Source organism: Callithrix jacchus, chromosome 1 (genome assembly GCF_049354715.1).
Source record: "Callithrix jacchus isolate 240 chromosome 1, calJac240_pri, whole genome shotgun sequence".
NCBI classification, from domain to species: domain Eukaryota; kingdom Metazoa; phylum Chordata; class Mammalia; order Primates; family Cebidae; genus Callithrix; species Callithrix jacchus.
In genome coordinates this window covers 28,945,144-28,966,057 of record NC_133502.1, presented here as the reverse complement: position 1 = coordinate 28,966,057, position 20,914 = coordinate 28,945,144, and the positions used below count along the sequence as shown (strand labels likewise).

The window sequence follows — 20,914 nt, the reverse complement described above, 5'->3', positions numbered from 1 at the left end:
GCTAGTATAGCTGCAGGTCACCAGCACCTGGAGAATCTCAGCATAGGAGATAATAACCAGTGTATGTTAAACTACTGTTGACGTGTTATGAAGTGTGCATATTTGAGCCAATGTTACTCAAACTCATGTTTTTTCTCTATAATAAAAGAGCCACAAATCTAGACCCTACTACCAAGGTACTGTCACGTCTCCACTGTACAGTCACAGTTCACGCACATATCACACAGGCCAGACAAATGAATCAGTGTTACTGAAAAACCTTGATTTATACACTTGTCTGATGGTCCTATTTCTCTACCCCAAGATATGTTTCAGTAAAGAAAGTTTCATGTCTGTATTTTCTCCAGTTTTCACGCTGTGGAATAATCCTACAGGTTTTTCTGTGAAGATGACTTTATATATTTAAAGGGCTTGGTGTAGAACAGGTACTCAAGAAATGAGAGCTTTAAAAAATAACGAATACAAAAGAAGGATCCAAGATGGCCGACCACTAACAGCTCAGGATTGTAGCTCCCAGTGAAAGCTCAGAGAACGAGACTACGCCACATCATTAGACGAATTTTCCTCACTCACCGATTAGCTGATTCCCAGTGGAGGAGCCCCACGGGTCGCCAGCGCGACTCTTTGTGGCCGCTGCAGCGGTTTTGCCGGCGTCTCCGCGCAGCAGCTCTTCATGCAGAGCCAACAGGACTGCTTCCCCTACTAACCGGAGTTTGGAGCTCCAGGAAGTCAGAGCCGCTTGTTGCGGACTCAAGAGGGAAGCCAGACCAGAGATTCCCGGGCAGAAGAGCACCATCAGTCTTATCGCTGCTATTTAGGCTGCCACAGTGGGTTGCTCGGATCCCAGCACTGGGAATCAATAAGTCGGACGTCGACTCAGAAAACTAATTAGAAAGGCGGTTCATTTACAATGAAGGGAAAAAAACAGCCTAAGAAGGCCGAGTATACTCAAAATCAGAACCCATCAGCAACGGAACAAGCCCTGATGGAAAAGGACTCATCAGCAACCGAACAAGCCCTGATGGAAGAGGACTCATCAGTAACGGAACAAGCCCTGATGGAAAAGGACTGTGTTCCATTATCTGAAGTAGGCTTTAAAAGGTGGATGATAAGAAACTTCTGGGAGTTAAAGGAACATGTTCTAACCCAATGTAAAGAAACTAAGAACTTGGAAAAAAGGTTAGATGAAATGTTGAAAAGAATAGACAATATAGAGAGGAATACAAATGAACTTATGGAGTTGAAAAATACAACACGAGAACTCAGTGAAATATGTACAAGCTTAAACAGCCGAATGGATCAAGCAGAAGAAAGGGTATCAGAGGTAGAAGACCAACTTAATGAAACAAAACGACAAGACAAGAATAGAGAAAAAAGGATAAAAAGGAATGAGCAAAGTCTCCAAGCAATATGGGACTATGTGAAAAGACCTAATATACGCTTGATTGGTGTACCTGAATGTGACGGAGAGAATGAAGTCAAGCTGGAAAATACTCTCCAGGACATTATCCAGGAAAATTTTCCTAATTTAGCAAAGCAGGACACTATTCAACCCCAGGCAATACAGAGAACACCACAAAGATATTTCTCAAGAAGACCAACCCCAAGGCACATAATCATTAGATTCACCAAGATCGAAACGAAGGAGAAAATATTAAGGGCAGCCAGAGAGAAAGATCAAGTCACCCATAAAGGTAAGCCTATTAGGCTTACAGCAGATCTCTCAACGGAAACCCTACAAGCTAGAAGAGAGTGGGGGCCAATATTCAATATACTTAATCAACAGAACTTTCAGCCCAGAATTTCATATCCTGCCAATTTAAGCTTTACATTTGAAGGAAAAATAAAATCTTTTAGGAACAAGCAAGTACTCAGAGATTTTTTTACCACCAGGCCTGCTTTACAAGAACTTCTAAAAGCATTATACACAGAAAGGAACAACCAGTATGACCCTTTCTAAAAATACACCAAAAAGTAAAGAGCATTAACATAAAGAAGAATTTTTATCAACGAAAGGACAAAATAGCCAGTTAATAACAAATGGCAGCAACCCTAAATTTAAATCGACCAAATCTCCCAATCAAAAGATACAGACAAAATCTAACGGTATATCCAAAGATATACATAGACTCAAAATAAAGGGTTGGAAAAAAAAAACAAAAATGTACCAACCAAATGGAGAGCAAAAATAAATAAATAAGAAGCAGGAGTTGCAATTTTCACATTTGACAAAATAGATTTCAAAGCTACAAGGATACAAGGGTAAAAGGATTAATGTAATAATAAGAGATCTTAACACCCAGATACATAAGACCCATAATGAGATTTAGATTCAAGGAGACAACAAATTGATAACGATACCCGGGACTGGAACTAAGATCCAGAACAAATAAACTCAATAGAGCTCTCCATGTTAAACACACAAAATATACATTATCCACAAAATCTAACGATATATCTGAAGATATATAAAGACTCAAAACAAGGGGATGGAAAAAAACTCACCAACCAAATGGAGAGCAAAAATAAATAAATAAAAAGCAGGAGTTGCAATTCTCACACTTAATAAAATAGATTTCAAAGCTACAAGGATGCAAGGGTAAAAGGATTAATGTAACAATAAGAGATCTTAACACCCAGATACATAAGACACATAATGAGATTTAGATTCAACGAGACAACAAATTGATAACGATATCCAGGACTTGAACTCAGAGCCAGAACAAATAAACACAATAGAGGTCTCCATTTTAAACACATAAAATATGCATTAACCACTTTAAACACTCAAAATATTGATCGGCCATTATTGAAACCCATTTTAGGAATGAAGTAATATTCCTTTTTCCCTCTTTTTCTTTTTTTCCCCTTCTTTTTCTCTTTTTCCCTAAAAAAAAAAAAAAATAACGAATACAACAACTGACACAGTAATTCAGAAACTTCTAATCACTTTAAAAGCATACTTGGTCAAAGTCCTAAACTGAAATGTATACATTAGTTTAAAACTAATTTTAATATTTTTATTTTCGATATTATGCCACTGAAGAAAAGTGAAACTTCACACTAAAAGGAACTCCTGTCAGAAACTCAGCAAAGTGGCAAAATGTTGATTTAAGTTATATTTATTTTTGTATCAGTTTACTAATATAACTTGAATAACTTTTTGAATTACCAGGGGACTTCTCCGTAGAGAAAAGCATGAGTGGCTCCTTCTAGAAGTAAGAACTACACCATTATGGAAAAGGAAAAGATTCTCCCTCGCATTAGAGATTTTTCTAGATGTGACTTCCATGGAAAACAGCTAGGACACATCAGCAGCATTCACGCCTTCCCTTCCTCTCTGGCCCCCAGCTCCGCGGTGGGCTCTCCCTAGGATGTGGGCACGCGCTCTCCACATCTCTCTCTCTCTGACTGACCTTTATTGCTGCCTCTCTCAGGGCCTCCAGGCGCTGCCGGCTGCTCTCCTTCATGTTCACGACATCTTTGTAATCTCCCTGGAGGGCTCTCTGCAGTCCGTAGATGGCTTGGAAAACAGAATTTTCACTTTCATTCAGCTCTTTCTGGAAGATTTCAAATGTGTGCACCTGAAACAGTTTCTCTTCACCCGACAGGCCCACGTCTCTCTCCACTGCTCCAATTGCATTTTTCAGTTTGTTCAGAACCGCATTCTTCTGGCGGAGAAGCCCTGAGAGCTTCCTGCAGCTGTCCCGGACCCACTGCCGGCTCTGAGTGGCGGCTGCCCCCCGCCCACGGTGCAGTTTGATCACACGCTGTGCCACCTCCTCGTGCTCCACAGCCTGAGTCGCCCAGGGAAGGACGGGAAACAGCACCCAGAAGAAGCTTCTTCCCAACACCTTCATGATCCAGGTTCAGAGGGCAGGGCACGGCAATCCACAGGTCTCTGCCTTGCTGACCTTGCATTTCAGATACACATTTTCAGCTGAAAAAGAGTTATGGTCACATATAGTTGAATGATTCATTACTATTCATCAAAGTATTAAATAATCAGATCCAGAAAACTGATACCTTTCTAAAGAAAATATAATCTTTCCTAGATTAACATCAACATCTAAACTATTGCACTGAGATTAAAACCAAATACTGAATGTTGACGTACCTTGTATGGTGCCTTGTGAAGGGTTGAGATGATTAAAGGTCAGTTACATCTTTATGGAAGTTTTTTTTTTTTTTTTTTAAAGAAAACAGCCTCATCTCTCTACCAACTCTACCATGTACAAAATACAGAAACCAAGTCTATTTAAGAGGATTCACGTTGGCCAGGTGCAGGGGCTCACACCTGTAATGTCAGCACTTTGGGAGGCTGAGGTGAGCAGATCACGAGGTCAGGATTTCGAGACCAGCCTGGCTAACGTGGTGAAACCTCATTTCTACTAAAAATACAAAAATCAGCTGGGTATGGTGGTGTGCACCTGTAATCCCAGCTACTCAGGAGGCTGAGGCAGAAGAATCCCTTGAACCTGGGAGGTAGAGGTTTGTTGCAGTGAGCCGGGATGATGCCATTGCACTCCAGCCTGGGCAACAAGAGTGAAACTCTGTCTCCAAAAAAAAAGGGAAGAGTCCATGTTATCAAAACCCAGAAAATAGCATCAACTTCCCGTCAGAAGTCAGTGGACTGCCTGGGGACACCACTCATGTCACTCCAGAAACGAAATTTTCTGAGCTACCTACTGTTAGCTTTGTGGGCTTCCTAAAATCATTTGAAATTTTGCCACATGGCCAAAGTCAGTCTACAGTCAAGTGCTAAGAAGACGTCAAGAATTTAAAATATACGTATATATATGTGACAATACCTAGATCTCTAGAACTTTTTGCTATCATCCAAATTCAGTCTCCGTCTCTACTTTTCTTTAGGAAGACCGAAAACAATGTATGTTAATTTATCCTGGCAAGGCAGAGCACAGACAGGAACTTGCTTTCTGAACATGACTGCTGGGGGAATGAGGACAGTTTCAGTATGGCAGTAGCCGTGACAAGACGGGGCAGGGCAGTGCACCCAGACTGAGCACTGTTTAGGGAGCAGGTGGAGACAGCGGCCAGCAAAGGCCACTAAGGCAGAACGAGCTTAGAGGCTGGAAACCGAGACTCTGGAAAGAAGAAGGAATAAACGCCGAGTCCACGAAATTTAGCCACTAAGAGCCCACAGGCAGCTAAGCCAAACAAGGCAGCAAAACCAACACCTACCACTTATGCAGATTTACGGTTGAAAGGAAACAACAAAATATTAACCTAACCATTCTTTATAGCAGCACCCAATGGACTGTTAGGAATTCCTACTCAATCGTCCATATCCCAAAGATTCCCCAGCCTGGAAACCCGGTTACTAAAACATATATCCATATCTCTATACTTCCATTTCACTGCTAACCCAAATTCTAATACTTTAATCTCGTTTCTCAGACAAAACAGATTTGATGCAGCGAAAGTAAGGGTGGCATTTCTGGAGGCAGCATTCTGCCCAAACCATGAAATGGCAGCTGACAGAAACAAACAGGAGAACTCAAAAAGCCTGGAGGCCAGAAGACTCAGTGAGGGCTCAGCAACTGTGCGCACTTCAGCAGGTCCTGAAGACAGTAGTGTTAGACAACAGGAGTCACTCATCAGAATCACAGCAAAAGTCACCAAGAAGAGACGACATTCTGGTTAGAAAGTGCTCAATTACAGAACAATCTTGGAGACTGACTCCTAAAGGGATATAAGCACGTTCCACGGAGTGTTCACTTACCTAGAACAGGTGTAGGATAAATAATATGCTCTTCCAACCAATTTTATGTTAGTTTCAATACACTTTAAGTACGCGTGTACACCCTTAAGTACACATTTACCACCTTAAAAACAATGAGGCAATCATTTAGTCATGCCTAGCAATATAGCTAAGCTGTTATTTTAATGACTCACTCAATTGCTAAGCTTCTCTCTTTCCAAGGGAGCTAAAGAAATCAACAGCTACCTCAGAAGTGCACAATAAGTATTTTCCAGAACCAGGATAGAAATTTAAGATGCTTCCCTTACACCTCCCAGTTCCCCCAAAAGATCCCAAAAAGTGATTCTTTGATGGATTTTATGCTCCAGAAAAGTAATTTTCAACAGAGCTCATGTGTGAATGACACCTCTATGTTCATTTCCGGTTCCTTCCTCAATCAGGTTCCTGAAATTAGGTGTCCCTCAAAGGGAGCTATTAATTTTTATGATTTACGGAGGATTTTAGTTGCAGTTATACTAAAATTTCCCACTGAAACATACTCATAACATGAAAGTGAAATTATTTATGGATCCTTAAAATACAAATCACTTTTTTCAAACTCATTTCACCTTCAAACTTGCCTCCAAAATCCTACGGGCTACCAAATTGTAGCATGTTTTTTGAGTAAATAAGTAAGCATCTTTAGCTGTTCTAATTATTAAAAAGACATTTTGGAGGCCAGGTGCAGTGACTAATGCCTGTAATCACAGCACTTTGAGAGGCTGAGGCAGGTGGATCACGACGTCAGGAGTTTGACACAAACCTGGCCAAGATGGTGAAACCCTGTCTCTATTAAAAATACAAAAGTTGGCCAGGCATGGTGGCAAACGCCTGTAATCCCAGCTAATCAGGAGGCTGAGGGAGGAGAATCATGTGAACCTGGGAGGCACAGGTTGCAGTGAGGAGATTGCACCTGGGTGACACAGTGAGACTCCATTTCCAAAAAAAAAAAAAAAGACTTTGAATACCTGTAATGTAGTGTGTTTTTTTGTTTTTTTTTTTTTTTAAGACTGAGTTTTGCTTTTGTCACCCAGGCTGGAGGGCAGTGGTGTGACCTTAGCTCACTGCAACCTCCGCCTCCTGGGTTCAAGCCATTCTCCTGCCTCAGCCTTCCGAGTAGCTGAAATTACAGGGGTCCACCGCCACACTCAGCTAATTTTTGTGTTTTTAATAAAGACTGGGTTTCACCATGTTGGTCAGGCACGTCTCTAACTCCTGACTTCAGCTGATCTGCCTGCCTCAGCCTCCCAAAGTGCTGGGATTACTTTCTTAGAATTTCTGTATCTTGAGCTATTGATACATATAACAATGCGGATGTATCTCAAGGCTAAGTGAAAAAAATCCCAATTTCATTGAGAAGACACACAGCTGTAGACTGACACTCACTAGTGTGTATATAGTCGGTGCAATCTCAGCAGGTCAGGGGATCTGATCAATGAAAACTTCCTGCATATACTATGGTTTTGCAAGGTGCTACCATTGGAGAAAACAGGGCAAGGCACTCTAGGATTTCTTTATATTACTCCTTACAAATACATGTGAATCTGTAACATCTCAAAATAAAAAGGCTGGGTGCGGTGGTTCATGCCACTGCTGTATTATGACACAATTATCTATACTCCCAGCGCTTTGGGAGGCTGAGGTGAGAGAACTGCCTGAGGCCAGGGGTTGGAGACCAGCCTGGGCAACACAGCAAGACCCTGTCTCTATCAAAAATGAAAAACTTAGTGGGGCGTAGTAGCCCCTGTGGCCCCAGCTCCTGAGGCAGCTGAGGCGGGAGAATCCCTTGAGCCTTGACCAGCAACTGCACTCCAGCCTGGACGACAGCAAGACTCTGTCTCAACAACAAAAAAGTTTCAGAATATTTAAGTCAAGTTTGTAGGAAAGAAAAATAAATAAATAAATAAATATCGCAATCCAATCATTAGGACACTGCTTTTGAAAAAGCCGGTAAATAAATTTGTAAGACAGAGTAACCAGAAAAACGGGCAGTGACTAGGAAGCACAGCGGCCTCGCTTCCCCAGCGCAGGCGTCCAACCCTGGCTCACGGACGCCACAGGAGGGGCCGCCAGGGATGGGGCTGCATCGCCGCCCCGCCGCCGGCCCGGGCGGTCCCGAGTCCACGCGGGCGGCCAGGGTGGGAACGCAGGTGGATGCCAGGTTAGAATGTGGGCCTCAGCCAATAACGCCTAGGCAAGGCCTGGAGGAGCGGGACCCCAGGCCACACAGACCACCCGACCCCGGGAGACAGCGCCTGCAAGAGAAGGGGAGCCCGGGGGAGGGAAGGAAGGGGAGCCCCGGGGAGGGAAGGAAGGAGAGAAGGAAGGGGAGCCCGGGGAGGGAGGGAAGGAGAGAAGGAAAGGGAGCCCGGGAAGGGAGGAAAGGAAGGGGATCCCCGGGGAGGGAGGGAAGGAAGGGGAGCCCCGGGGAGGGAAGGAAGGAGAGAAGGGGAGCCCGCGGAGGGAGGGAAGGAGAGAAGGAAAGGGAGCCCGGGAAGGGGACCCCCGGGGAGGGAGGGAAGGAAGGGGAGCCCGGGGAGGGAGAGAGGGAAGGGGAGCCCCAGGGAGGGAGAGGAAAGGAAGGAAGGGGACCCCCGGGAAAGAGCCCCGTTAGGACAAGGCCCGGCGCTCACCGGGACGTAGGGGGCCGCGCCCACCAGCCAGGCCAGAGCATCACCATCCGGCGGCCTGGGCAGGGCTCTGAGGCGCCGGGAGCCGAGGGGCGGAGAGGGACGCCGTCTGTCGCCTCGGACCGCAGCGCCCGAGGGCTTCCCTTCATCCTTTGCCAGGCGGGACCGGGGCCAGGAGGCCGGGAAGGAGCGGCCGCCGCCAAGCTGAGAGCCACCCTCACCCAGCGTCGCCGCCCGGGAAGCCCGCCGAGACGCAGTCGCAGCCCTCTTTAAGAGGCGGGGCGGTGCAGGGCATGTCGGGAGATGGAGTTCTGTGCACCGACTCGTCGCCCTCCTCTTCCAAGAGCACCTCCCGGCCGGCGTGGGGCCTGGGAGCCTCAGGCCGGCATCGGTCACCGCAGGCGCGAGCCACGGCCCTCACAGAGGGTGGGACGAGCAGGGGCGACAGCGGGATGGCGGCGCCGAAAAGGCGGAGCGCTGGGGCAGGGGTGGTGCGAGAGCTCCCGTCGGCCCCCGGGCGGCGCTGAGCATGCCGGGAGTGGGAGTCCACGCGGCCGGCTCCCGCCAGTGCCCCGGAGCCCCGGGCCGCGGCCGTCCTAGGACTAGGGCGGAGCGACCGCCGCGCCTGCGCAGAAGGCCGGGGCCGGCGAGAGGCCGGCGGCGCGAGGGAGATGGTAGGTTCCCTGGCGTCGCCTCTGCGGGTCGGAGTCGGGATCGGGCGCCGAGGTCAGCGCTGGCGGCGCGCGGGATAGGTGGGGCCGAGCCCGGCGAGCTGTGTGGGGCGTTTCGGGCGGGGCTGAGGGAGGAGTGCGCCGGGGGCCTGCGAGCCGGAGCGGCGGCGTGGGAGGCGCGGGACCGTGGGGAGCGCGGGTTTGACCCGAGCGGCGAGGGACGACTGAGCGTGAGAGGAGGGCGGGAGCCGGGGGCAGCTGTGGAGCGGCGGGGCGGGGGCCGGGGGGGGCTGTGGGGCGGCGGGGCGGGGGCCGGGGGGGGCTGTGGGGCGGCGGGGCGGGGGCCGGGGGGGGCTGTGGGGCGGCGGGGCGGGGGCCGGGGGCCGGGGCTTCCCAGGGCGGCTGGGAAACGGGAGTCGACGGAAGCGAGGGCTCGGCTGCTCCTGCGGGCGACCGTGCAGGTGCTGAGGCTGTTGACCAAAACCGCGCAGGAAGGAACCCGCGAGAAGCACAGATTCGTGGGGGCGGCCCTGTGGCCGGGAGGGGAAGGCGAGGCGGCGGGGCGCTGGCCGGAGGTTGAGGCTGTGCGTCTGTGGAGCTGATAGTTCTGCGGCCCAGGAGGGAGGCTGCCGGGGTGCGCCTCAGTGGCTTTGAAGTGTGGTGGAAACCATGGTGATGGATGGGACTTAGTACACAGCGCTTCAGAGGCCAGCAAGGTGCTGCTGGCGGTGACGGGTGCTGGGCCAGGCGTGATTCTGGCGCTGAAGGAGTTGATGGCCCAGCAGGGGAGACACGCACCAGATACACAACTGTTTCACCACGGCTGGGTCAAGGGCCAAGGCACGGGTTCCGGGAACCTGTAGGATGCGGGCGGGGAAGTGGTGTCAGATGCCGAGGATGTGAGTTGAAGTCTGGAGAATTCTCTGGAAATTAGCTGGAGGAAAAATGAGGTGCCAGGGGCAGCCAGCTGTGCGTGGCTCCAGGCAGAAGAAACGGTGCGCACAGACGATGCATTGGTGGTAGGCGATGGCGTCGTCTAGAAGCTGAAAGATTGCCCTGGCTAAAGCACAGAGAGCCGGGAAGGGACAGGGTGACGAGTAGAGGGGAGTGGAGGGTGAGGACAGAGTGTCAGGATGGGAGAAGAGCCGCAGAGGAGACTGAGAAGGGCCGGTAGGAGAAACCAGGAGGCTAGAATGTGTCGAAATCAAGAGGATGGGGTTTGGAGGAGAAGGGAGCCATCAGCAGTGCTGTTCGAAGGAGCAGCTGTGAAGGTCCCGCTGACTGCGGCAGCCGGGCTTGTGTGACCCTCAGGGGTCACTGCGGAGGCCGGGCTGCAGCGAGGTGGCTTGAGTTAGGGTGCACACCTGGGCAGGTAGAGGTAGTTCGCTCCGCCTTTTAGAAGGAAAGGGGCAGAATACACAGGAACTTAGCTTGGGGAAAACTTGAACACGCTCAGAATGCGGGAGAGAAGCGTCTATGAGCATCTATCAGCTCCTCCACTGCTGCGGAGCGGGGATGAATTTCACTCCCCCTCCCTCAAGTGTGCTGTATACCAAAACAGCGTCAAAGTGATCCATAAGCTTATACAGTTTATTTGATCAAAATGATTGGCCTGCCAGCCCCTTGTAAGTTGACCCAAGGACATTGTAAGAGTAATTTCTTTGATTTGACCTATGGTATCCTTGATGCCAGATTATATGAGTAGTTTTACACAAAGTCACAGTTAAAATGTTTAAGACTTTTTATAGCTTAGAGATTTTATTTGCTGTTTCCGCTGGATTGTCCGGATTTTTATTTCAAGAATTGTGTACATTTTAACAGAATAAAATAGTGAAACCTAGAAAATACCCCCCTACATACACACTTGAAAAGCTGGCCTTAATTGAATTTGCATGACATGGTAAGCCGCGGTGAAGGTTGTCAGCTCGAAGGGCGGCCCTGGTTCCACGGTGGATCGACCTTGATTTGTTTGGCCTGGTTCAGTCCTATCTGGGTCCACTCAAAGCTTCCTGCCAACATCTGGGCCTTTGTTAGTTTGACCTGAGTTTAGTCCTGTCTCAGGGCACTCGGGGCTTCTTTCTCACCCCTGTAGTTTGTTAGTTGATGAGCCTTTTTGTTTCCTAAGAAGCTTTATGCCAGTTCCCTTCTTCAGAAGAGGCCACTTGGGTCTCTTAGTCACTTTTGGACATGAAGCACATAGTCTTTAGACTTAGCTACTCATCATTGCTTTAATTGCTGTTATTTTATGGAGAAACCTGTAAGGGGTGACGTCAAATGATTGCAGGTTTGTTGACTGGCCAGAGACTTGTTAATGGGCTAAGCCTAGACCTCAGAGCTTCTCTTGCTCATTCTGAACCAGTGCCTTGGCACCACCGTGCAGTTCAGGGTTTGCTGCCATATCTTGTGACATCAGGCAATTTGAGTAGATTGCAGGGGGGATCTCCCTGTTTCTGGATACCCTTCGGTTCCCTCTGTAGCTAACAGTAATGATCCAAAACCACTTTGAATCCACGTGCTCCTGCATCTGTTCTTCTAGAGTTCTAGGAAATTAGGCTGCTGGTGTAACAATGTCACATATTAGAGGAGGCTTCAAGGGGTGATGGGCGGGAGCTCAGGATCAAACACCATCATGTCTTCCAGGTATCCACATTCCAGATCTCTTGATGTGGAGCCATCGTTGTATAATGCTGATTGAATAATTCAGTCACCCAAGAGGATATTACTCTGCTGAATAGTCTGGGAGAGTCCAACGAGTACAATGTGGACATATTTTTTAGGTGAAATTCATGTGACATAAAATTATTTTAAAGAGTACAATTGAATGGTGTTTGATATGTTCACAAATTTGTGGAACCACCACCTCTATCTAGTCTTAAAACATTGTTGTTGCCCCAAAAGAAAGCCCTGCACCCATCAGCAGTCACTCTCAACTCCTCCCTTGTCCCAGCCCCTGGCTACCACTCACCTTTCTCTCTCTGTGGATTTGCCTATTCTGGATATTTCCTCTGAGTGGAATTGTACACTGCGTAGCTTCTTGTGCCTGGCTTTCACTCAGCATCGTGCTTTTGAGCTTCTTCCATGTTGTGGCATGTATCAATACTTCATTCCTTTTTATGCCAAATTCTATTCTGTTACATGGACATACTAAATTTTGTTGTGTAGCATGGCAGAACTTTTAAATCTAGCAATCATGGCCACTTCCATAATGAGGATGTCATGGCTATTCTTAGTGGTGGACCATTTTGGGGGTTGCACTTGTGCCTTTATCCTAAACTTTTTAAGGTAACTCTCGGCTTTGCTCACCCTCCCTTGAGAAGGCTTCAACTTCATAAAAAGACACTAGCTCTATCTTTTGTCACCTTACTGTCACAGAATATGGGATCTGACTTAATTTAGTTAAATTTGATCTTACCAGAGAATACAACCTTGAATTCTTTGTTTAGTTCTTTTCAAAAGCTCAATTTCAGGAAATAATATAGAGAATATGTATTCATTTATTCCTCTAGAATGTAGGTTGGGGTCAGCAAACTACAGCCCACAAGTTAGCTGTTTTTGTAAATTGAGTTTTATTGGAACACTGTGGCTGTCTGCTTTTGCAACGTACCAGCTGGCCCACAAGCCTGAGATGGCTGCTGTCTGGAATATTACGAGAGAAAGCTGGCTCAGTGAAGGTTTCTGATCTTCATCAGTTCTTAACCTGAGTTCTACCTTCTCCTACCTTATCAGGACTTTCCAGATAGACCTAAGCCATCTGTGAAACCCCTGAAATTTTAGGCAAAGCTGCCTGCACATGTGAGGTTCATATATGTTTTCCTGGAGGGCAGAACGATGACCCATCAGATTCCAGAAGGGATCCAAGACTCCCAAATGCTCAACACTCATTGTTCTGAGTAGCCGAAATGTTAATTCCCTGGACTCCCCTGAATTAGCAGTTCTCAAAGTGTTTCCTGTCAGGAGTCCTATATTGTTTTGGGGTTTGTTTTTTGTTTTATTTAGGTTCAGGGGTACATGTGCAGGTTGGTTATAAAGGTTAGTAGCGTGTCATGGGGGTTGGTTTACAGATGATACCGTCAGCCAGGTAAGAAGCACAGTACCCAGTGGGTGGTTTTGTGATCCTCTCCCTCCTGCCACCCTCAAGCAGGCCCCGGTGTCTGTTGTTCCTTCTTTGTGTCCACATGTGCTCAGTGTTTAACTCCCACTTATAAGTGAGAACATGTGGCTTTTCATTTTCTGTTCCTGCATCAGTTCACTTAGGAAAATGGCCTCCAGCTCCATCCATGTTGCTGCAGAGGACATGATCTTGGTCCTTCTTGTGGCTGTGTATTATGCCATGGTGTATATGAACCACATTTCCTGTATATTTTTCAGAATGATTGGAGCCCCAGTCATTCTTAAATGAGAGCCATTGTTTATGTGGGTAATAGTCATCAATATTTACCATATTAGAAATTAAAATAGAAAGTATTGAAATATTTCTGTATTTAATTAGCAATAATAAACCCATTATTTTTTGCAAATATCTTAATTTTGGCTCCATAAACGATAGGCTCTCAAATCTTGTGTTCAGTCCTGTTATATCATAAGCCATACAGCCTGTGGAAGCCTCTGCTGTGCACTTTGTGTGAATGAGAGTGAGCCAGGCTGGTGAACTACCTCAGGAAGGTAGTTCTGTGGTACTCCTGAGAGGCCTGAGGACCCCAGGGTCCCAGGTGCAACCAGGGAGTGTCTATCTGGACAGCATTATCTTAATGTTCCTGCAGAATTGTCCTCTGGTATTTTGGCACCATGCTTTTTGATTGCCTGTCTCAAAAAAGAAAAAAACTCTGGAGGCTGGCTCTGCTGTACGTGGTTGGCATTTTGGTGAGGAATTGGTATACACAAGGGAACGCTGAACTTCATGAGGAGCCACAGGAGATGTTTCCCTCAGGTTTTAGGCCAGAAGGGTCTGTACCACTTCTGAGCTGCTGCTAAGGTTTTAGATCCTATGAAAACGTATTTTCCTAACTCATCATATCTTCTTTGCTGTGGCACTGGGGAAGCTTGGAGCCTGCTTTCCAGCTCTGACATGTGACAGGCATGTCCCTGTACTAACAGCACCCCTGGCCTCCTGGTATGCCTTTTCCCCAGTCTCAAGTTTTCTCATCCATACCTTGTTATCCTTCTGTATATTTCTATAAGTTACGTTAGGATTCCTTCCATGTGTTTTTACAAGTTGTCTCATTTTTATTTGAACAAGACTGAGTATAAATTCCTTATAAAAATTTGAGTAAAAAAATTACCCCCTACTGTGGAAAGCACTTTTGTAAAACATTAGCATTCAGTAGATTCTAGGGTCTGTTTGGATTTAGAGAAGCTAGTAAGTCACTTTCTTTTCCAGTGTTGTTTTTATTAAGTTGCTTTATTTGTTTATTATTACTATTTTTTGAGACAGTCTTCCTCTGTCACCCATGCTGGAATACAGTGGCAAGATCTCAGCTCACTGCAATCTCCGCCTCCCAGATTCAAGCGATTCTCCTGCCTCAATCAGCCTCCCAAGTAGCTGGGACTACAGGTGCACGCCACCATGCCCTGCTAATTTTTGTATTTTTAGTAGAGATGGGGTTTCACCATGTTAGCCAGGCTGGTCTCGAACTCCTTACCTCAAGTGATCTGCCTTGGCCTCCAAGTGCTGGGATTACATCATCAAGTTACTTTAGATAAGTGGAAACTCAGCCCTCCTATATCTGGAAGTGTCAAGATGTTACTTTGTTTCATGATATACTATATATAGTACAGCTACTTGGCAGTTTTGTTATTTATTGCCTGCCCAGAGCCTCTGTCCTATTTTTCATTTTATTTCTGTCTGGTATACAGAGGCATTCTTGTTATTAGTATTATTGTTTCCATTTAATCAGGCTTTTTTGTTCCTGCTTGTGAAACTTTTATAAATTACTTTTAACACTGTCCTTAGTTGTTGGTGTACGTTTTCATCAGTGTGATTCTGCTGATTTTAAACTGGGAGAAACTTAATGTCTCTAAACTGCACAGCCTCTTCCCATTCATTAGAGCCTGAACTTACTTGAAGCCAAAGAAGACCCTGCAGCTAGGGCCCCTGGTGATGCTGTGAAGTCCTTGCCCTGTTTCATCAGAGGGTTCAATGTGCATTACAGAGGGAGGCATACAGAGATTTTTAGAAAAACAATAGTCATACTTCATGCAGAGTGACTGGGTAGAGGTCAGAGTGTGTTTTGTATAAAATGTTAATTTTCGTAATTTTTGAAGGTTAGACTGCCTGTTTGTTACTGTGTAGGTGCTGTTGTTTCAATTTCAGAAGGCTATGCAGTCTTTTTAACTGATGAAGAGCAAAGCTTTATGTTCTGTGATTCTGCCCAGTTAAGTGCAGGCGTTAGGCTAGAGGCTGGGACAAACCCTGAGCAGCCTCACTGGCTTTCCTACTTCTTTTGCATCCCAAAGCATAAGCTTAAATCGTCTCAGAGGGACAAGGTCCGCCAGTTTATGGCATGCACTCAGGCTGGCGAGAGAACTGCTATCTACTGCTTAACGCAGAATGAGTGGAGACTAGACGAGGCCACGGACAGCTTCTTCCAAAACCCAGACTCATTCCACAGGGAGTCCATGCGGAACACTGTGGACAAGAAGAAGCTGGAGCAGCTGTACGGCAGGTACAAAGGTAAGAGGGGTTGGCAGCAAAGCTGGACGGATGCCTGCCTCCATCAGTGGCCTGCGCACTGCATGTCCAGGGCTCTGGTGCAGGGACAGGAGGTCTCTAGGCTGCTCTTGCTTCTCCTCCCAGCGCTCAGCTACAGAATCCAGTTTCTCCCATTTAAATGGGGCTGGGACTGTGATTGGTGGGGGGTGGGGAGGGCGAGAAGAGGGGAATCAGTGATGGATCAGGACCAGGCCCATGCCCCCTTGTTCTGTGTGGTGAGTCCGATGTCGCACAGCCTGTCAGGGAAAAGCCACTGCTGGGAGGCTTGTTGTCAGCATGATTGTGTCTGTTAATATGGTATTGTTTTCAAGCACTTTTATTTAGGCTGAAATATTGATGGTGAGAAGGTTAAGAACAACACCAAATCGCAAAGATGATCCTGGAGCAAGGGGAAACCTCAGTGTTTTCCTTGCCTGGATAGTGGCGTGTCAGCCCTGAAATAGCTTTCATGGTTAGAGAGGCTTTGGGAAAAGCTCTCAGCAAAGAAACCTTGTGTTGCAGATTGTGAACAGTCGTGATTTTTATTGACGTCAGTGCTTAGATGAAAGCTTCTTGTGAAAATGCAGCTGTGCCTTGAACTCCAGACTGCCTTGATGAGCATATGCAGATCCAGGTCCCTCTGTAGGCTTTACATTTCACATCCAGTGCAGAGGGAGAGGCAGCAGGCTCAGAGCTGACTTATTTAGCTCTTTCTAGCAGTTTTTAAGACTAAGTTTTCCAAAACTTGAAAACAAAACCAAACCTTAACCCTCATTTAAACAAGTATTAGCTCAAATATAGAATAATTTTCTTGGCTTTAAGTTCTTGTTTATTATTTTCATTTTTTGCTTTTTTTTTTGAGATAGAGTCTTGCTCTGTTGCTTAGGCTAGAGTGCAGTGGCACCATCTCAGCTCACTGCAACCTCTGCCTCCCGGGTTCAAGTGATTCTTCTGCCTCAGCCTCCTGAGTAGCTGGCACTACAGGTGTGTGCCACCACGCTGGGCTAATTTTTTCTATTTTTATTTAGAGACAGCGTTTCACCATATTGGCCAGGCTGGTCTCAAACTCCTGATGTCGTGATCTGCTTGCCTCGGCCTCCCAAAGTGCTGGGATTATAGGCGTGAGCCACTGTGCCCGGCCAAATGCTATGTGTGTGCTTTAGTCTTTCTGTTTAGATCTGAAAAATGAATTGAAAATTGCCTTAAAAAAATCTTGCCTCAGAAACTTAGTCAGTGGTAAAACAAGCAAATCAGATTTGTACTTATCATAGTTCCCAAAAAATTAAAATTGTTTTTAGTTAAGCTTTAGTCTGTTTTAAGAATTTTTGGCTAAGTCAGTTGTTGAGCTAATTTTGTAAGTCATATGCTATGTACATTTTTTAAGTTGTTTAAATATATACAGCTGCCTTTGAAAAAATACTTGTGTATAAGTGGAAAATTGTATCTTTAGTTGTTATTGAAGCTTCATCACTTCATTATTATTGAACTTTATCATGCAGTTATAGTCAAAGTAGAAACATGGTGTAATCGTTTTAGACTCTGAAAGTAAACAGTTCTAAGACTGTTGACAAATATAACAGTTACTATATTAACATACAAATGAATAAGTACTTGCAAAATTACTTGAAATATTGAACATTGTTGTAATGAAATTTACTGAGATGGTTTATTAAGTCAGAGCTTTGTAGATCAATATTTCTAATCCTAAAATGTAATGTAAGGAGGTGGAATTGAATAAGGTAATAAGAGGGGATTTTTTTTTGATAGAACCTCTGTGTCATAAACTATGGTTGAGGTTGTTTTCTCCTGATAGAAGAGAATATAGAGTTAGAAGGATGTTTATGGTTTCCTTCACTTATACCACCAGTTTTTCTTTGGTAACTATATATATGTAGTAATATATTACTTAAATGACCAAAGTTAAATTTTGTATGAAGGGGAAGAAAAGTTTATCATACCTAATCTTTATTTGAGCAAAGAAGCTACAGGTTTTCTATTTCACCTTCTAAACCAACAATTCACATATGCATTATGATGTATTATGATATACATAATCTATCTGAAATTACTAGCTTTAGTGAAGTCTTGCTGGGATGCTTTAAATATATTTTACTGTTTGATTTTCTGATAAACAAATGCTAAGTTCTTTAATTTTATTTTTAAACTAGAAATAGGGGGTGGGGAACCTGAATTTCTAAGCTATTAAATGTGGATGCATAAGCTAAATGATTCTGAAAAATAGTTATTGTCCAGCACCATTAGAACTAGCAAATGAAATCATTTAAGAAGAAAAACATCAATCATGCATTTACTTTGGCAGAGTTGTGATAACTCTGAGGTATTACAAATACTTTATCAATCCAGTATTTTTGTAGCAGTTTACCTTTGGGTGAGCTAAATTTCTGTAAACTTGAATTTTTATTTCACTTTAGGGTAACTAAATTTTTCTTAGTGATCAGATCTTCTCAAAAAAAAGTCAATGATTTTTTTTCCTCTAAAATCCAGAAACCTAGATTTTAAAAATAGGACAGTTTTCTGGATACAGTATCTGTTGCTCACTCTTTCTTTCCTGTGCAGCCTGTTGATTGATGTATTGGAAACACGCTTGCTAGAACTAGGTGGTATAATAGAATGATAGGATTCAACCCTCCTATTTTAGAATTACTTTTCAATAAAGTATAACTTTCTTTTCCCCTGGTGTTAACTACAGACCCACAGGATGAAAACAAAATTGGAATAGATGGGATCCAACAGTTCTGTGATGATCTGAGCCTAGATCCTGCCAGTATCAGCGTGCTGGTCATAGCGTGGAAGTTCAGGGCAGCAACTCAGTGTGAATTTAGCAGGAAGGAATTTATGGATGGCATGACAGAACTTGGGTAAGTAAATTATTCTTAGCTTAAATTTTTTCAGAACTGAAAATACTTTCAACATTAATTATATTCCAGCAACTTGTACAAATTAATTTCATATCTGTTCATTTTCTTTGTGTATCTTACAAATTTCTTTTATGTATCTGTACTATTAAGGTGTTGGTTTCCTTTTAATTTTCAGTGTAAAGCTTTATTTCATTTCATATTTTAATTTTTTTATATTCCTTTTGTAACTCATTTTCTTCTTTTTGAGTTTTTTCTTTCCAATTTTGAATTGGCGGTAAATACCAGGTTTAGTTCATTCATGTTATTTCATAATGCTGTATACTAAATATAGAATTCAGTATGTTGCTATGTTAAAAATTAATTAAGATGTCATTTTGGTTTTTGCTCGTAATATTTTTCTATTCTACCTACAGGATTGGGATAAAGACTTCATTAGTAACTTAAAGAGGTTTCTCACTTATCAGATAAGTCACAAAAGTAAATGGAAGGGCCTAAGGTAACTGTCTTTTCATCATTAAGCTTAATGAACTGCAGTCATACACCACATAATGACATTTCGGTCAGTAGTGGACCACTTACGTGACAGTGGTCCTGTACGGTTAAAATGGGGCTGAAAAATTCCTACATCACAGTCTTACCGTGTCATAGCACAATACATTACCTGTGTGTGGTGACGCTGATACGGACAAACCTACTACACTGCCAGTCATATAAGAGCATAGCACACCCTGTTACTGCAGTATATAGTACTTGATAATTCAAATGATTTCGTTACTAGTTTATGTATTTACTATACTACATTTTTTATTGTTATTTTAGAGTGTATTCCTTCTACTTGTTTTTTTTGTTTTTTGTTTTTTTAATTGAGATGGAGTCTCACTCTGTCTCCAGGCTGGCAGGCTGGAATGCAGCGATCTTAGCTCACTGTAATCTCTGTCTCCTGAGTTCAAGTGATTCTCCTGCCTCAGCCTCTGGAGCAGCTAGGATTACTGGTACCTGCCACCATGCCCAGCTAATTTTGGTATTTTTGGTAGAGACGGGTTTCACCAGGCTGGTCTTGAATTCCTGACCTCGGACGATCTACCCGCCTCAGCCTCCCAAAGTGCTGGGATTATAGGCTCGAGCCACCTTGCCCAACCTAATTCAACTTATTATTTTTTTTTTTTTTGCAGGATATGTGGCGGAAGCTACTGCTACTTGGCTGTGTAGTTTTTTGTCTCCGTTGTTTTCTTTTTTTCCCTAAGGTAATTGTCAAACAGCCTCAGGCAGGTCCTTTAGGAGGTATCTAGAAGGGGGCATTGTTATCATAGGAGGTGGCAGTTTCATGCCTGTTATTGCCCCAAGGACCTTCTAGTGCAAGCCTGTCCAACCCGCAGCCAGAACAGCTCTGAATGTAGCCCAACACAAACTTGTAAACTTTCTTAAAACATCATGAGATTTTTGTGTGATTTTTTTTTTTTTTTTTTTTAAAGCTCATCCGCTTTTGTTAGTGTTAGTGTATTCTATGTGTGGACCAAGACAATTCTTCCAGTGTGGCCCAGGGAAGCTAAAAGATTGGACATCCCTGTTCTAGTAGGACAAGATGTGAAGACAGAAGACAGTGATTTTGATGATCCTGACTCTGTGTAGGCCTAGGCTAACGTGTTTGTGTCTTGGTTTTTAACGAAAAAGTTAAAAACATATTTTAAATAGAAAAGAGTATATAGAATAAGAATGTAAAGAAGAAAATGTTTTTGTGCACCTGTACAGTGTGTTTGTATTTTAAGCTAAGTGTCAAGAGTTAAAAAAGTTTTTTAAAATTTTAAAGTTTATAAAGTTACAGTAAGCTAACATTTATTATTGAAGAAAGAAAAATATTTTTAATAAATGTGGTAATAGTCTAGTGTATAGTGTTTGTAAAATCTATTATAGTGTACAGTAGTGTCCTAGACTTTCACATTCACTCACCACTCAGAACAACTTCCAGGCCTGCAAGCTCCATTCATGGGACGTGTTCTATACAGAAGTACAATTATTATCATCTCGACTGTATTTTTACTGTACTTTTCTATGTTCAGATATGTTTATATTCGTGTAAATACACTCTAGGATGTTCCCACAGCAATGAAGCTGCCTAACAACACATTTCTCAGAACAACAAACAAGCGTGCTTCATGAGATGGTGTAAAAGCACCTTATTTGACTTGCTGATATTTCTCATATTCTGATTTCGGTGTGGATAACTTAGAATAGCATATTTTCAGCTGCTGAAGAGAGCTTGAAGCCTTACAGTAAACTTGTTCTTA

At 44.3% G+C, this 20,914-nt stretch overlaps 2 protein-coding genes across 15 annotated transcripts in view; one reads left to right on the top strand and one right to left on the bottom strand.

The window, feature by feature from the left end:
* The window catches only part of SLC9D1 (solute carrier family 9 member D1), a 59,573-nt gene extending 50,937 nt beyond the window's left edge, over positions 1-8,636 (bottom strand). For 7 of the 8 annotated variants that reach the window (XR_013521851.1, XM_054251967.2, XM_054251971.2 and 4 more), the window contains exons 1-2: positions 8,395-8,636; positions 3,417-3,940 (exon numbers count right to left, since the gene is read on the bottom strand). Coding sequence is in view for 6 of the 8 variants with exons in the window: in XM_054251967.2 (XP_054107942.1) it covers positions 3,417-3,860 (444 nt within the window). In the remaining 2 variants the exon portion in view is untranslated. The remainder of the gene's footprint in view (positions 1-3,416; positions 3,941-8,394) is intronic. The other variant, XM_078336562.1, reaches the window with a different exon arrangement.
* A 248-nt stretch (positions 8,637-8,884) lies between these two features.
* DCUN1D2 (defective in cullin neddylation 1 domain containing 2) overlaps positions 8,885-20,914 on the top strand; it is a 36,405-nt gene continuing 24,375 nt past the window's right edge. The window contains exons 1-4 of one of the 7 annotated variants that reach the window (XM_078336731.1): positions 9,021-9,065; positions 11,703-11,839; positions 15,516-15,732; positions 18,461-18,629. In XM_078336731.1, coding sequence (XP_078192857.1) covers positions 15,558-15,732; positions 18,461-18,629 — 344 coding nt within the window. In that variant the 5' untranslated portion in view covers positions 9,021-9,065; positions 11,703-11,839; positions 15,516-15,557. Of the gene's footprint in view, positions 9,293-11,702; positions 11,840-14,493; positions 15,733-18,460; positions 18,630-20,914 lie in introns of all 7 variants that reach the window. The other 6 variants (XM_078336618.1, XM_078336860.1, XM_035294711.3 and 3 more) reach the window with 6 other exon arrangements.